We start from the raw sequence: 16,004 nt of genomic DNA, 5'->3' as shown, positions 1-16,004 counted from the left end.
TCAATTTCATACTGCAGGATAGTGAAATGGATAAAATTCTGGGATGAGAGTGGATGTATGAGAGAAAGTATCCCATCAGAGCATTTAATCGTGATTTTATCGATGGCTTGGATATGTTTATAAATTGTGCTGTGTATATCCCTTTAATATGGATGGTTCGAAAATTAGATGTCCATGTGCATGTTGTGATAATAACAAAATTTTTTTCTAATGATACGATGAAAGAGCCCCTTGTGAGAACGGGATTTACTCCAAATTACTATGATTGGATATTTCATTGCGATGTAGAAGCATCGTCCAGTTCAGCACCGACTGAACCTATGCATTTTGATCCATCATCGAATCCATACCAACATATGGTATACAATGCGCCAGTCACGAGCCTTATCATTTCCAGGCGCAACATTCCGAACAATATGTCCCGCCTACTTACATTCCAGAATCCCCGACTAACGAGTCACAACAGTTCTATAATTTGTTAGAAGCATTCAGGCCGATTTGTGGGCGGGTTGTGATTATTCCGAGTTGTCAACAAATGCTCGACTGATGACTATGAAGTCTGAACATCGAATATCTCAACGATCTATTGACGAGTTGTGCCAGTTTATGGAGGAGCGCTTGCCGAAACCAAACCGTATGCTTAGTAGCTTCTATAAGTGCAAGAAACAAATGTAGACCTTAGATGTGTCAGTTCTCAAGATAGATTGTTGCAAGAGAGATGCATGATCTACTGGAGGGAAGATGAGAACCGAACTGAATGCAAAGTTTGTGGTCAGACCAGATTTAAGGGTAATGGCATAAGTCCACTGAAACTGATGCACTATTTCCCTCTAGGCCCAAGATTGAGGCATTTGTATGCATCTGAAAATACCGCTCAATCCATGTGATGGCATGCATAGCACACACCCAGACTCTAGGAGAGATGTCTCATCTGACATATTCTGTAGCGTGAAAAACCTTTGACAAGATACATCTTTTCTTTGCTTCTGAATCAAGAAATGTCATGTTAGCACTTAGCACTGATGGACTTCAGCCATTTGGTCAAACCGGTTTGCAGTACTCTTTATGGCCAGTGATTTTAACTCCATACAATTTTCCACCATTGATGTGCATGAAAGATCCATACATGTGTCTCACAGTGATTGTGCCCGGTCCGAAGAATCCCAAACAGAATATTGTTGTGTTTCTACAACCCCTTATCGCAGAGCTCACCGATTTATGGACCGAAGGAATCCCTGCATATGATATATCAAGAAAATAGAACTTCCAGCTATGCACATCGTTGATGTGAACTATTAGTGCCGTCCCTGCGTGTTCAATGTTGTCAGGGTGGAGCATATCTGGACACGGTGTGTGTCCATATTGTATGGAGGACTCACAAGCTTTCTCCTTGAAGCATGGATGGAAAACCACTTGGTTTGGTTGCCACAGGAGGTTACTCAACGGAAATCATCGATTCCGCAGAGACAAAAAGAACTTTAGAAAGAACATAACCGAGCTTGATGTAATGTTGCTTCACTTGACTCATCACTCTTTGTAACTTTTGACCTTAATACGAATGCTACTGTCTTTGTGAATTTTTTCTCTGTTACATTTTTTAGCTCGTGTTTCTTATTATAGAAAGTGCAATGCGATGAGCGTGAAAGATCTGCAGAACATGGAGCAGCAACTTGACAATGCTCTTAAGAACATCTGATCACGAAAAGTATATATATTTGATCTATGTCATGAGGTATTGAGGTTGTGTGTTTGTGGTGGGATTTTGCTGCTCCCACTGTGTCTGATGTACCAATTCTTTTTCCTTGTGTTTGATCTATGTCATGTAACACCTATACTTTATAGGGATTCCACAAAACTAGATAGAGAGATCAAAGAGAAATAGGTCACCTTCTTTGAAAGCATGTTGTTTTGCTCTTAGATGGCCTGCTCCTGAAATTATTCAATGAAAAGAAACAGCAGGAGAAGTTGATATTATGTGAAATGATGAAGTGAAATTATTCACCTTCTTTTCGTGATCGGATGTTCTTAAGGGCACTGTCAAGTTGTTGCTCTATGTTCTGTAGATCTTTCACACTCATCGCGTCCAGATCTTTAGCTCGTGTTTATTTGGTTGAAATAGCAATACTACTAAGTTTCATTTTCTGATATCATTTCCCTTGTTTGTTCATTTCTCCTTCTATATTTCAGTTTTATGTCTTATTTGCAGACAAAAAAGAGCTAGGCCTATAATAATTGATCCTGGACTATATCATCTAAAGAGGCAAGTTTCTTTCAAATTATTCACTGGTATTCTGGAAATATTTTAGACTTATGTATTGTACTGATTTTCCCACTTCATATATATAAGCACAAGTCTAATGACTTCCATAAATGTCAAAAAGCATAGTTATTTTTTCCGAATGACAGCGAGATACATAGTCATTGGCAAGAAAAGGGTAGTATTACCAAATGGTGCTCCATGTAATGTTTGGTGATATATGTGATGTCAACATTACTATATTGTTTTTCTTTCTTCATGGCTACTGAAAAGTACTAATCAGATGCTCCTGTCTGCATTGTCATCATGATTTTTTTTGTAGCGCTGATTCCATAAAATGAGCATCTCAGATCTTAAGTCAAATTCCTGGAAAAGCAAGTGCATATAGCCAGTCAGGTACCTTATGAAGGGGTTGGCAGCGGAAGCGCTCACATAAATCGATTACATAATAATCCTGATCTATTTAGCAGATTATTTAGACAAATTCTATTCGCGCAATTATCACATGTATCATGCTCATAACTCAAATAAATCATGCTTTAAATTAATTAATACCTAAAACATATTTTTCTACGATTTAGCTATTTTACCTTGATGATTCTACAAAGAATCGAAGATAGCTAGCGCCTTCTCCACGTGAAGATCTTCAGTACTAAACCACGGATCTTCTGTCTGGTTCCCGGACTGTAAACTGATATCAGGGTGGTCTGATCTCACCAGTATACTAGGACTTAAATAAAGAAGACGGAAAACCTATCCCTCGAAGAAGAGGAAAAATAGTCATCTACTAGAGAGAGAGAATGACGAAAATTTTTGCTAAAAAAAAGTGTGTTTTCTGTCTCCATTATTCACCTATTTATATTAAGTCACATATTGGGCCCAGACAGGGATCTATGGAAGATTTTGGATATGAGCTCCTCCAATTAGCTTTTTACTAATTAAATTAAACCCAATTTAATATAAGCTTATAATTGGAATATTACGAGCAACCACTACAGAAGTAATATTGCACTCCCCATCCAAATCCGAAATTATAAGTACTCCGAGTTTCCATTACTTGATATTTATTTTCCGCACTTAAGATAGAAACATCCATTAATTAATTATTGTATGTTATGAACTTAATTAATTAATATCTTATTTATTCCAAGAGTGGACTCAGCAAGAAAAACTTATTTATTATTCATAGAGTAATCAAACTCCAACTAGCTAGGTTCCGAATAATAAAACCTTATTTCAAGCTCCTCTTGAGGATGTTATCAAACGAGACTCACCTCGCGCACGATTCAACATAATAGAAATCCTAGCACCGCTAGATATTAATCACTACTACCCAATATACCAGGCTTATTGGGTTGCGAAAAACCCGCACCATTTGGTAAGTCAAAGTAGTACATAATCAATACCGTATGCTCAATGCTAACGTACATTGATTAAGAAACAATAATTTACGAGACCTCGTCTTTCAGTAGATAGCATAAAGACATGTCTCGCTGTTAGATCCAATTTAGTGTTATACCACACCAACGTCATCTTATTTCAGTAAGGCTTAGAAATAATTGGACTGACATTGCAATCTTTCACGATAGGTAGTCTAAGCCTATCTAGGTTGTGAAATTCTTCTTTTTCTTTGTTCAGAACTGACCGTGTTATCTTAAAGTGAACGACGCCCACAACCGGTCTACTAAAACAAAGACTTAGACTTTGTTAAGTTACTTATACATTTAAACATGTAATAAACATCCATTAAATGTAAAACATAATACAAAAATAATCTGTTTATTCATTTGGAAAATAAAATAAGAGTTTTAACAGTATTCAATCACTCGAAAGGTGATTTCTAGTATACAAACTCTAACACCTCAAACTTAAGTCTTGCTTGCCCCGAGCAAGTTATACAATTTTGCACCCATTAGGCCTAGATGATTTTTCCTCTCGCATTTCGTCAACCCACACGAATCTTTGGAAAGTCGAGTTGATCTTGCATTCACTCGCAAGTAAGATATTGGAACACGTATTGTGCAAAAACTAACTACCTAAGAGCTAGTCATTCCGCTACACCGATCAAAGTTCGAGTAATACCTAGGGAGTCTCAAACTATCATAATTAGATCATAAAAAATAGTTCTTCCGATCATTCTATCTTTTTAAGCACCTAAGGTTTCTCCCCCTTACTTAGGCAAAACTTATCACTTACAAGTTAATGCGATGCACAAATCAAAAACACTTCATCATTTCGATGTAATGGGGATTTTGGTCAAGGTGGTATTGTATTTGGTTAAGTGACTTACCGTCAATTTTCATAGCACTAACGCATCCACGAAAACTCTCAGATCTCACTCACAACTCAACAAACACACCTCTAAACACAATATTTTTCATTGTTCCAGAACTAACATGACAACACATTATTCTATTTTCATTCTTTTTAGTCAACTTTCTTTTGGCCTAACCTTTTTCTATCATGAAAGCCCATCTTTTACTCTATTCACAACAAGGAACAACTTTTCACTCTCTTTTTTTTCATCTCAAGATCATCATTTACTACCTCATGACTTCAAAATCAAACCTTCTCTTGTCACACAATGAATCCTCCCAAGATTGTGAGCTCCTTAACCTCGGTGATTGAGACCGAGAATAAAGGGCTAACAAATGACATATAATAGCTCATTTAGTGACTGAAAATTGGCTCACTCGAGGTTTATTAAGGGTTATCGTTTGCACAACAAAAATTGCAAATTAAATAAATTTACAAAAGAATCTATAGGGGATTATGTTGATCGATTCAATTTGCACTTAGAGCATATATGAATATGTAGATTGCACATTTATTTCACATAATGTATTAATATTATGGAATTAAATTTTACGTATGTAGATGATTCTCCAAAGAATCGAAGTGGGCCGCTACTTCTCCACGTATCGTGTCTGAATGCTCAACCATAGATCGTCCAACCTATATACCAAATACTAGATCTGACTTTCTTGTGAAGGAAACTTGTTAGAAATTGAAGAGATATCTTGTCGGAGAAGACCAAAGACAAAGTACACAAAATGTATAATTTTCGAAACCCCTATGTAAAGAGGGCCAAAAATTCTTTTGTGGTGGCTAGGTCAAAATACGTTGATATGGAGGCTAGGTTAAAATACTTAGGTTTATTTTATGCACTTCTTCATCTATTGTTTATAAAGTTGTATCTCACCTTATTGGACTTTTACTAATTACTCCATTGATATATCTTTAGAAGTCTTGGTTTACCATTTTAGTTTGTCTGCCATTAGGAGTCTAGTTCACTTTTACTATTAATAATAGGTAGACTCCACTTTCCACTAACTCATTCCACTCATATTCTATTACAAAACTAATACTTCATCCGTCCTACAAGAATATGCATTATTGGTTGGGCATGGGTTTTAATGCACAATTGATAAAGTAGGAGAGAGAGGTAGAAAGAAAAAGTAATTTGAGCATTGTTAATAATGGGTCCCACCTCAATATAGAGAATAGAGTTTTCAAAATTAGAAAATGCATATTCTAACGAGGTAGACTAAAAAGGAGTAGTATAAAAATGGAACCCACGTTCCACTATCTTTTCTCACCTACTTTCCTTTACATTTTTTAAAACTCATACCGAACTCAAATGAGACTCTTAATAGCAGACAGTGAGAGAAATTATAACTCATACTCCCTAATTCCCCAGTAATTTTTCATCATTTGACCCAACACGAGTTTTAAGAAATGTAATAGAAAGTTGGTGGAAAAAGTTAGTGGCAGTGGCGGATTCATGATTTTTAATTCGGGGGTACGACTTTTACATTGATTTAGAGCATTAAAATTCGATCAATCATTTTTCTTTCGTTTTATTAGTTGTGAATATCTTATATCAATATTTTTATTAATTGTGAATGAATTATATATATAAATACAGAAAAATATAATAACTATTCCATCCGTTCCAAGGAAGATGACCCCTTCCTTGAGTGACGCGGGAATTTATGCAAATTTATTTTTTGTGTGAAGTAGAGATAGTAAAAATAAGAGAGAGAGAATAAAGTAGAGACAAGAGTGTTCTATTTGTAATAATGGATTATCTTGGTTGAGACAAACCAAAAAGGAAAGTGAGTTATCTTTAATGGGACGGAGGGAGAAAGTGAATCATCTTTAATGGGACAGAGGAAGTACAAAATAGAAAGACATAATAGCTATGAAATAGAAAGAAAAAATAATAATATATGGAATGAAATAGAAAAAAAATAATAATAAATGGAGCAAAATACCTAATATTTACAAATAGCAAAGCATAAATAAAAAAAAAAAAGCAAAAGAGCAAACTTGAGGGTAGAATCGCCTCCGCTGGGAATTGAACATGGATCTTAACAACACTACGTACGTTCCTACCACTGGGCTAGACTAAGCTAATTGATAATGTCTAAGCAATATATAGTAAAGACAGCAAAATTTGGGGGTACAGTAGTACCCCCTTGTCCTACACTGGATCCGCCAGTTGTTAGGGATCCAGTTGTTAGTGGCATGTGAGTCCTACTTTTATATATTAGTTTTATAATAAAATATGAGTGAGAACGAGTTAGTGGAATGTGAGATCCACTATTAAAAATGGAAAAATGAAAGGTGACAAATTTTTAGGGACGGACGAAAATAGAAATAAGTGATAAATTTCCAGGGACGGAGAGAGTAATTTAACTCAAGTCTAAAGGAATATATTCTTGTACCACAATAGAAAAAATATTGATCGTCCATCCAATCCATAATTACAAGCAATTCCTGTTACCTCTTCAATTTAATGATTTCCCTCGTCTAAAATAATAATATCCATTATTTAATTTTATAGTCTACTATAGGCATTAAATTATTATTTCCAATATATTTCTCCAAGAGTGGTCTAGTTTCAGATGTATATAAATACTATATATATACATTTCCATATTATTCTAAGAAATAAATCCAAACCGACTGAGTTTCTAAAGAATAAACTTTTTCTCGAACATCTATTGGGAAGATAGGTAAACCATGCTGGCTAATTCAACAAAACTGACACCTAGTAGTTATTAATTACCACTACCCAACTACTCAGTGTACAATGCATAAGCCCTAGACTTGTTTATTTTATACGTGTTTATAAATATATTTACTATAAAATAAATCATTTATTAGTGTTATTTAATCTCACTAGGATTCAAAGTGGATCTAGAATATTTCGTATACACATGTTTGGAGTATCTGCCCAAGTACATCTACACTCGAAACAATTTTTATAATACAAACCCCAACAATCTTCCACTTATAGTCAAAATACGCTTTCGAGTACACCCAATTGCCTCTGACAAATATACTCTCTCACTTATACTCAAAGCAGGATTCGGTCATCTTATACACCTTGCTATAATCCATTAAGTCAACTCTCTCACTTGTAAGGAGCAATACTGATGGATCTCCATATAGGTTCTGGAGTATAAATATAATCGAAAAATACGTTAGGGATAAAATCTCTTACGCCATGTTTGGTTGTCGGGAAAGTAAAGTTAACAAGGAAAATGATTCTTGAGAAAATAAATCCTGGGAATATGATTTCTAATAACTTTACTTTCCTGTGTTTGGAAAATATCAAGATTTTAAAATTTATATTTGATTTAAGCACCAAACAAAAATTAAACTTAGTATTTTTATTTATAAAAAAGAATAATAATATAAATTTTTAATAAATTATTAATTACAAATGATAATAATTATACTATTATATTTATTATTACGATGGATAGTTTAAATATGGATTATACATCATAATATATAATAATATACCTGTAATTATAGTACATGGAGTATTAATATTATAAATGATTATTAATAAATATGATGATTATTATTATAATATAATATTTACGTATATTATAATTAGATAAATTTTTATAATTTAAAATTTTACTATGATTTTATTGATTAGTTATTAATTTATAAAATAATTTATATTATGTAATTATAATGATATTTTAATTATTTAATATATTATTAACTATTATTATGATAATATATAAATATTAATAATATAGTTATAACTTATAATTATGATAATTTGAATTATAGCTATTTATTATACGGATACTAAGTATTGTTTATAATTTTAAATTACTTTTAAAGAATTGTAATTATTAATGTTATTATTATTATTTAATATTATTATTATTATTGATAATAAAACTATAAGAGTACTACATTTCATTAAATATGTAAGAATCCTAAAACTTGGAAAAAGAATAACTAAGAAAAGTTAGGATTTAGAATCCTGGAAAGTTGTACTAACTTTCGTTGTTTTGAGATTCTGATTACTTTCCCAATTTGATTAAAACCAAAACTAACACGGAAATTTAAAATTTAAAGAATTAGATTACTTTTCCAGACAGAATGATTCTGGCAATCAAATATTGTCTTAATGTAATTTTTTACAAAAGGTTAATGTCCTTAGTCCTTCTTAATATTAATATTACTTTGCAATCTGCAAAGTGGAGGTGTATGTCACGAATAAAAAGGTCCACTTGCCCTTAAATGGTCATGCCTTTGCAGATCCAAAGAGGACTTTAATTAATGCATTATTAATTAAGTATTTAATCGATCCAATAATTAATGCATGATTATTTAATTAAATGTTTTAATCGACCCCAATAAAGCTTTTTCTTTTATGATGAATAATGAATTATCATTGTGTTTTCTAGTATACATATGTAATGTTACATTATAGAATGTTAAAAGATGAAATAAAGCAAACAAAAACTGTAAATCATAATTTATTCAGAATCAAACTGAATTTTCCAAGTTGTTGTATATAGTAGAGTAATATTACAGTCGCAGAGACTCTGAAGTAAACACAACACGAGGCTTCACATGATTGATTTAGCCAGTTAAACTTCTGGCAGATGCATACCATCAAATGAATCCAAACAAGAACACACACTACATACGTTGCTTAAGAGATAGGTGAAAATTCCGCCATTTATCATCATTAAATAAACTCAAGCAACCATTTTTTTTTTTGTTTTTCTAAACTTTTCAGGAGGTTGAATCACATGCTCTCCTCTCTCTACATTTTCTATTGATAATTTTTTTATTTGACTGAGCACTCCAAAGTGATTCTTCCAGATCTACACTGAAAAGTTTTTAGGCCGTGGATGAGATTATAGCCCTTTGTTGTTCTTCAAGAAGAGAGTGGCCCATTAATTTCTTGTCAAAAAGGTCAGCTTTTTTTTTTTTTTTTTGTTATCGATTTTGATTGGTTTCTTGCAATGGGATGGATAATTTGTTGGCCTTAACTTTAGCTGTGTTGCAGCTTTGATTAAAATTTGTTTATTTCTGATGTTAAATTTCTATATCTGATAATGTTCCATGTGATCATATGCAATTCTAGAATTCCTTAACTTGATTCATCTTTGAATCTCTGCTAAATGTTAACTGGATTGCACCAGAAAAAAAAAATTGAATCTTGATGAACTATTTTAATGTTTTTGCAGTATGAAGCCTGAAGGGCTCATTTGTTCTCAAATTTAGTCAATGAGACTCTTATTTTTTAGGTTAAATTCATGTGATCGTCATATGCAAGTCTATAATTCTTTTTTCTTATTTCTTATTTCTTCTTTAATTCTCAGCTAAAATGTTAACTGGTTTGCACCAAAATGAAATAAAAATTGAATCTTGATGAACTATTTTATTTTGTTTGCAGTAGAGAAGCCGGTAGGCAGTTCAACATGGAGAGGCCCGGGGGAGATGAAGACATGTTGGAGGAGGTCACCATCAACAAAGAGCCCAACATCGTAGATTTCCAGAGGCTGATGGAGCTCACAAACTACAGTGACAAGGGTAACTGGCAGCTGGCCGAGTTGGTGAAGAATTGGGAGTTCAAGCAGGCGAACGTCGTGCGCCTCTTGAAAGAGGAGCTCGACCAGCTCAGCAAGCAGCAGCAGGAAGTGGAGCTCAAGAAGCTCGAGATATTGGAGGAGCATCGGTTTGAGAAGGACAGGTATGGTGCGGACAAGCGCCCTATCTCCATTCTTGACCAAGATGCTCCCGAGAGGAGGAAGGACGACGTCGTCTCCCAAGGGGAGATTGTGGCTATAGACGCACAGTATGACAGCGTTGTGTACTGGAAGCAGCGAGCAATGCATCTTGAGAAGCTTCTGGAAGCTAGCCTTCAAAGAGAGCAAGTGTTGGTGGAGAAATTGCAAGAGAGTATAGATAGTTTGGAGAGTCAGTCGGCTCCTTTGGAGGAGCTGTCTCAGGTCTTGAAGAGAGACGATAACTTCTTGCATTTCGTCCTCCAAAACGTCCCTGTTGTTATAGGCCACCAGGTGTAATTTTTTTCTCATTCGGGATACTCACATTGTGGTTTTAGTTCTAGGCTGATATGTGTTCAACGTTTTGCAGGATAAGGATGTGCGTTATAGGTTCATGTTCAATCACTTCCCGAGCTTGGGAGAGCAGGTATGGCTATGTGGATCCTCGTCTTGTTTAAAGCCATTATGGTGGAGCGAGCGTGCCACTATAATTCCTTGGATTAACTGATTTTACAGGACATCATAGGCAAAACGGACGTGGAGATTTTCACTGGCGCTGGCGTGAAGGAGTCCCAAGACTTCAAAAGGGAGGTTTTGGAACGCGGATTGCCTGCAAAGAGGGAGATCACGTTTGAAACGGACCTGTTTGGTCCGAAGACTTTCTTGATCTACGTGGAGCCTCTTTTCAGCAAGGCAGGAGAGACCATTGGTGTGAACTACATGGGAATGGAAGTCACTGATCAGGTTATATTCCATCCACGTACATTTTGAGTCATATCTCTATCCAAAAAGCTTGTTGCTTCGAGCCTCACAACGTTGTGTTGTGTAATGACTCCAATGCAGGTCAGGAAAAGGGAGAAGATGGCAAAACTTAGAGAGGAGATTGCTGTGCAGAAGGCCAAGGAGACGGAGCTTAACAAGACGATCCATATCACAGGTTATTCATCTTATAGTTAGTTAGATTGAATATCAAAAAATTGGTGGCTGATTTGGTAGCTATGTTGTTCCTGCAGAGGAGACAATGCGCGCGAAACAAATGCTGGCGACAATGTCTCATGAGATTAGGTCTCCTCTCTCCGGAGTTGTGAGCATGATGGAGATTCTTGCAACCACTAACCTTGAGAAAGAACAAAGGCAGCTGTTGAAGGTGATGTTGTCTTCTGGAGATTTGGTTCTACAGTTTATCAACGACATCCTCGATCTCTCCAAGGTGGAGTCAGGTGTGATGTGACGCCTTATTTTCGAAATTTTCATTTTGTTGGTGCTGCTAGTTAGATAAGTCTAAACATGAGGTGGGGTTCGTTCGTCTCTTTTAGGAGTTACGAAACTGGAGGCGACCAAGTTTAGGCCGAGGGAGGTAGTGAAGCTCGTGCTCCAGGTAGCAGAAGATGTCCCAATAGAGGTAATGAAAAGGATCTATTGCTTACCAAGAAAGAAACTTTTATTTACTCGTTGACAGAGGGGTTTACGTTTCTTGTTCGGTTTCAGGTTGAAGGAGATGTGCTAAGGATTCAACAGATTCTTACTAACTTGATCAGGTGACCTTCAAAATAGAGTCAGTTTTTTTCTATGATGGTGTTAGTTTGTTTACCATTTCCTTGTTCTTTTTTTGCAGTAATGCCATAAAATTCACTCATGAAGGAAAAGTTGGAAAAAATCTGTATGTGGTTCCAGAGCCGAGCGATGTAAACGAAAGAGGCTCGGAGAAGAAGTCTCGAGATCAATCGACTCTTTCAGCCAATACTAATGACAATGGACATGCTGATAACAGCCCTTCTTATGAAGAACCCGAGCTCAACAACATGTCCTGTGACCAAAATGGTGATCAAATGGATCAAGACAAGGAGAGTCGAACGAAGGCTGAGGAACGAGTCCGTTGTGATGTCTACGACACTGGCATTGGAATACCTGGTACTTTTTCTGTTTGTTTCTTATATATGAGTGTGAAATGTTGGTAGCAATCGCGTTGCGTTTCTTGATGTGACAGAGCATGCTATGTCGACTTTGTTCAAGAAATATGGTGGGACAGGATTAGGCCTTGCAATCTGTAAACAACTGGTGATTATGCTTCCTTTCTTGATTGGATTTGTTACAAAAAGTCATGGGATTCCTGATCTTTGGAAACTGATGTAGGTTGAACTCATTGGAGGATATCTGACAGTGTCAAGTGTCGAGCAACACGGCTCTACTTTCACATTCGTGCTGCCAGTGACGCCGCCACAGCTGCTGCTAAAGCCAAGTTCGAGGCTGTAGTTTTAAATGCACAGGCAGTAAATTAAAGCAAAATGAGCAAATCTTTGCAGTGGGAAAGAAATTCAAAAATACATTTTCGTTGTTTCAAAAATTGAAAGCCTCTTCATAAAAGCAAAGGCAAACACCATAATTTACTTCCTATCATACTTTCTACCTTTTCTAATAGAAATCAACTAAAGAAGGTAGAGAACCATACTATCAATTATGCACCAACAGCCTTTTTGAGCTAGATCTTGCATAGCATGGTCGTTGGTCGTGGGCTAGATTTTGCGTCTCGTGACAGCAGAGACCTCAGTCTTGACGATGCAAGAGCTGCAGCTTGAGATGGGATCTTGATGATGATCATGATGGTGATGGTGATGATGACATTCTTGAAGACTCAAACTCGATGTTTGGGCCATTTGATCTTCAAAAAGTAAACATCCCGAGAGTCGAATGCATATCTGCTTATTGGATGGCGGGACTTGATGTAATGAAGATTGCTCACAATGTCCACGGAGGAAAGCTACCTAGATAGAAATGTGAAAATAGGAAAGCTACCTAGATAGAAATGTGAAAATCGTAGTTCAGTTCATATAGTTAACTAAGTTCAAGTGTAACCATCTTGTTGGGTCTCGGTAGCGCACACCCGAACTCCACATTAGTATGATATTGTCCGCTTTGGCAAAGCCCTCACGGTTTTGCTCTTGGGGTACTCCCCAAAAGGCCTCATACTAATGGAGTAGGGGTAGCCCATTTATACACTTGCAAGTCTTGTTCATTCTCCGATGTGGGAATTGTTTTGCCCTCACAATCCTCCCCTCAAACCAAGACCACCAGACCAAGACCACATGTGTGTGTCATGTTCCAGGTCCACCGGTCACCACAGGTCTTGGTCGAGACCGTCACATCGGAGAACTTGCAAGCGCAACCACCGAACCTCAAGCCACACAGGCTCAGCCCTGAACCAGGGCTCTGATACCACTGTTGGGTCTCGGTGGCGCACACCCGAACTCCACATTAGTATGATATTGTCCGCTTTGGGCAAAGCCCTCACGGTTTTGCTCTTGTGGTACTCCCCAAAAGGCCTCATACTAATGGAGTAGGGGTAGCCCATTTATACACTTGCAAGTCTTGTTCATTCTCCAATGTGGGAATTGTTTTGCCCTCACACATCTAAAAGCTTCGTCTTGTCAACTGAGTTCAAGTGTTACCATCTAAAAGCTTCGTCTACTTGTTGGCACCGCGATTTTCATGAGAGCTATCCTTGTTGCACCAAGAGATCTGCAAACTGCTGAGGCTTGTAGTGATCCTTGGTGTTGTATTGGGCATGAGATAGTTGTTGAGGTAGTATCTTGCAAAGTTCTTGATTTGCTGGTTGAATGGAATACCACTCACCTGCTCGCAAAGTTCTTGATTAGCCAAATCCACTATTGCTTTCTAGAATCAAGATTAGTAGAATTGGATAGAATTAAATAGATAATATTATATGTAATATTATTAGAATAGTCTAGACTCTAGACATTAGTTAACTAGAATTATCTAGCAAATTAACTCGGCAAAACAACCGACTTAGTTACCTATAATTAGGCTTACAAAGTGTGATTATATGTGTTTACAAGAAAGTGTGCGTGTGTAGTGAGAAGTAGTGCGAGGTTAATAGCTAGAGGTGTGTCCTTGAGCGTCCTGCATTCTTCAAGAGTTTGTTGAGCCTCAAAGTATTGTGTTGGTGTTGTGTATTTGGTGTTTTATATACCCTCATCGTGTATAGACTTAAATTTCTACGTTCATGTTGAGGAGCGTGGAGTGTGGAAGAGAGGGGTTGCGACGGTATAGTCCTGACCAAAGGCGAAAATTGGAATGCAAAGTAAAACTGAGAAAAAGTGGAAAACCATTATAGAAAGCGGAGCGAAAAAGGCATATTAATCCCTTTAAATAAAGAAAAAATGTGATAGAAACACCGCTCTGCAGATCGCACGGCTAAAAAACACAGATGCGAATATCACACGGATAAAAAACGCAGATCACACAACTAAAAAATACGATCCGCAAATCACACGGCTAAAAATGCAAATCCAAGATCACACGGCTAAAAACGAAGATCCGAGTCTCCTCCTATCAGCCAATAGAAATGAAGAGAAACAAAAATTGAAAATACGAGTCTCCTCCTATCAGCCAATAGAAATGAAGAGAAACACAGATCCGCAAATCGCAAAGCTAAAAAACGTAGATCAGTATATCACACGGCTAAAAACGTAAATCTAAGATCGTACGACTAAAAACGAAGATCTGCATATTGCGTAAAAAAAATTTAGCAAACAGGAACGCAACACGTCGCCTCCTATCTATAGAAATGCAGAGAAATACATCCTATTAATCGCAATGCAGAGAAACGCGTGTAGAAAAATAAAAACTAAAACAACGTTTATAAATTAATTTTCACATTTGGCTTAAAAAATTACCGTTGAATAGTAGTATATTAAGTAAAGTGAAAATAATGGAGTCTATTTGACTAGTACTATATTCAGTTTATTGAAATTTTATAATATGTCATTTTTATTCAGGTCCATAAATAATGAAGTCTATTTGATTTAATCAATATTCAGGGCCTTTTAATATTACATATATAGTATATTATACTTAAAAACAAATTGTTGTAATTTTTATAATATATTTATTAATTATAACTTTTGTATTAATTATGGAAAATAAACTTTCTATTTTCATTTTTTGGGAATAATTGTGCAATTTTTTTGGGTTCCTTTTTTTTTTAAGTTTGGATGTCAATTTTTTGGATTTTATAAAATATATTTATGAAATTTTGATATTTTGATTCGAATCGCGTTTTCGGAGTTCAGATTTTGATTTTTCGAGTTAGATTTTATGGATATTTAGTTTGGTTTTCATTTTGAAAAAAAAAATTGAGTTTAAAGTTAGTTTGTTTCGATTCTGACATACTTATGTAGAGGAGTGTTAGAGTGCCACCACCTCTTAAAGTAACACCATACCACCATTCCTAGCCAATCATTTTTACACGTGGACGAATAATCAGCTGCCATGTGGCAATAAAAAGAATGTTCAAGTATAAAAAAAACGGCCAGCAATATTTTATACACTATACAACAATTTTTCTCGGACATCAATATTCAACACGCTAGACTGTAATCTATTGATTGTTGTTTAGTGTATTGAATATTGATGTGTAGAGTTTATAATATTGTTGTATATGTAGTGTCACGATGTCACTTTAAGAGGTGTTGTCATTTTAACACAAACCTACTTATATGTATTAATCAAATTATCTTGTAAGTTAGAACTAATATTAACACATGTGCTAATGCACATACCATATGATTTTCACTTAATGAATACAAATTCCAAATAATTCAATAGTTACAAAATCTAATATCATTATGTACACTTAAATAAATTGTACTTGTCCCTTCTCAATCTAAGTG

General features: G+C 35.6%; 1 protein-coding gene across 2 annotated transcripts; it reads left to right on the top strand.

Annotated features, from left to right (window-relative positions):
• The first annotated feature begins 9,114 nt into the window (after positions 1 to 9,114).
• On the top strand, positions 9,115 to 12,722 carry LOC125218780 (histidine kinase 5-like). 2 transcript variants are annotated; one of them, XM_048120539.1, is made up of 12 exons: positions 9,115 to 9,244; positions 9,407 to 9,499; positions 9,984 to 10,608; positions 10,685 to 10,741; positions 10,831 to 11,058; positions 11,158 to 11,251; positions 11,328 to 11,534; positions 11,631 to 11,716; positions 11,803 to 11,852; positions 11,930 to 12,225; positions 12,302 to 12,372; positions 12,448 to 12,722. In XM_048120539.1, exons 3-12 carry the CDS (start codon positions 10,009 to 10,011, stop codon positions 12,565 to 12,567), a joined length of 1,809 nt encoding a protein of 602 aa, XP_047976496.1. In that variant the 5' UTR covers positions 9,115 to 9,244; positions 9,407 to 9,499; positions 9,984 to 10,008; the 3' UTR covers positions 12,568 to 12,722. The 2 variants fall into 2 exon arrangements, with proteins under 2 accessions (XP_047976496.1, XP_047976495.1); XM_048120538.1 differs by lacking the exon at positions 9,115 to 9,244 and having other exon boundaries at positions 9,265 to 9,499.
• Positions 12,723 to 16,004: the final 3,282 nt, after the last annotated feature.

This window comes from Salvia hispanica, chromosome 4, assembly GCF_023119035.1.
Source record: "Salvia hispanica cultivar TCC Black 2014 chromosome 4, UniMelb_Shisp_WGS_1.0, whole genome shotgun sequence".
NCBI classification, from domain to species: Eukaryota; Viridiplantae; Streptophyta; class Magnoliopsida; order Lamiales; family Lamiaceae; genus Salvia; species Salvia hispanica.
Note: the sequence above shows the minus strand (reverse complement) of the source record. Positions and strands in the feature narration are given on the sequence as shown.

What these genes read in the sequence shown, in the direction of transcription:
- LOC125218780 (XM_048120539.1), top strand. Translation starts at nt 10,009, where the DNA reads ATGGAGAGGCCCGGGGGAGATGAAGACATGTTGGAGGAGGTCACCATC. An exon ending in GAATGGAAGTCACTGATCAG is followed by an intron (nt 11,059 to 11,157) that starts GTTATATTCCAT and finishes ACTCCAATGCAG; the next exon opens with GTCAGGAAAAGGGAGAAGAT. An exon ending in TTGCAATCTGTAAACAACTG is followed by an intron (nt 12,373 to 12,447) that starts GTGATTATGCTT and finishes AAACTGATGTAG; the next exon opens with GTTGAACTCATTGGAGGATA.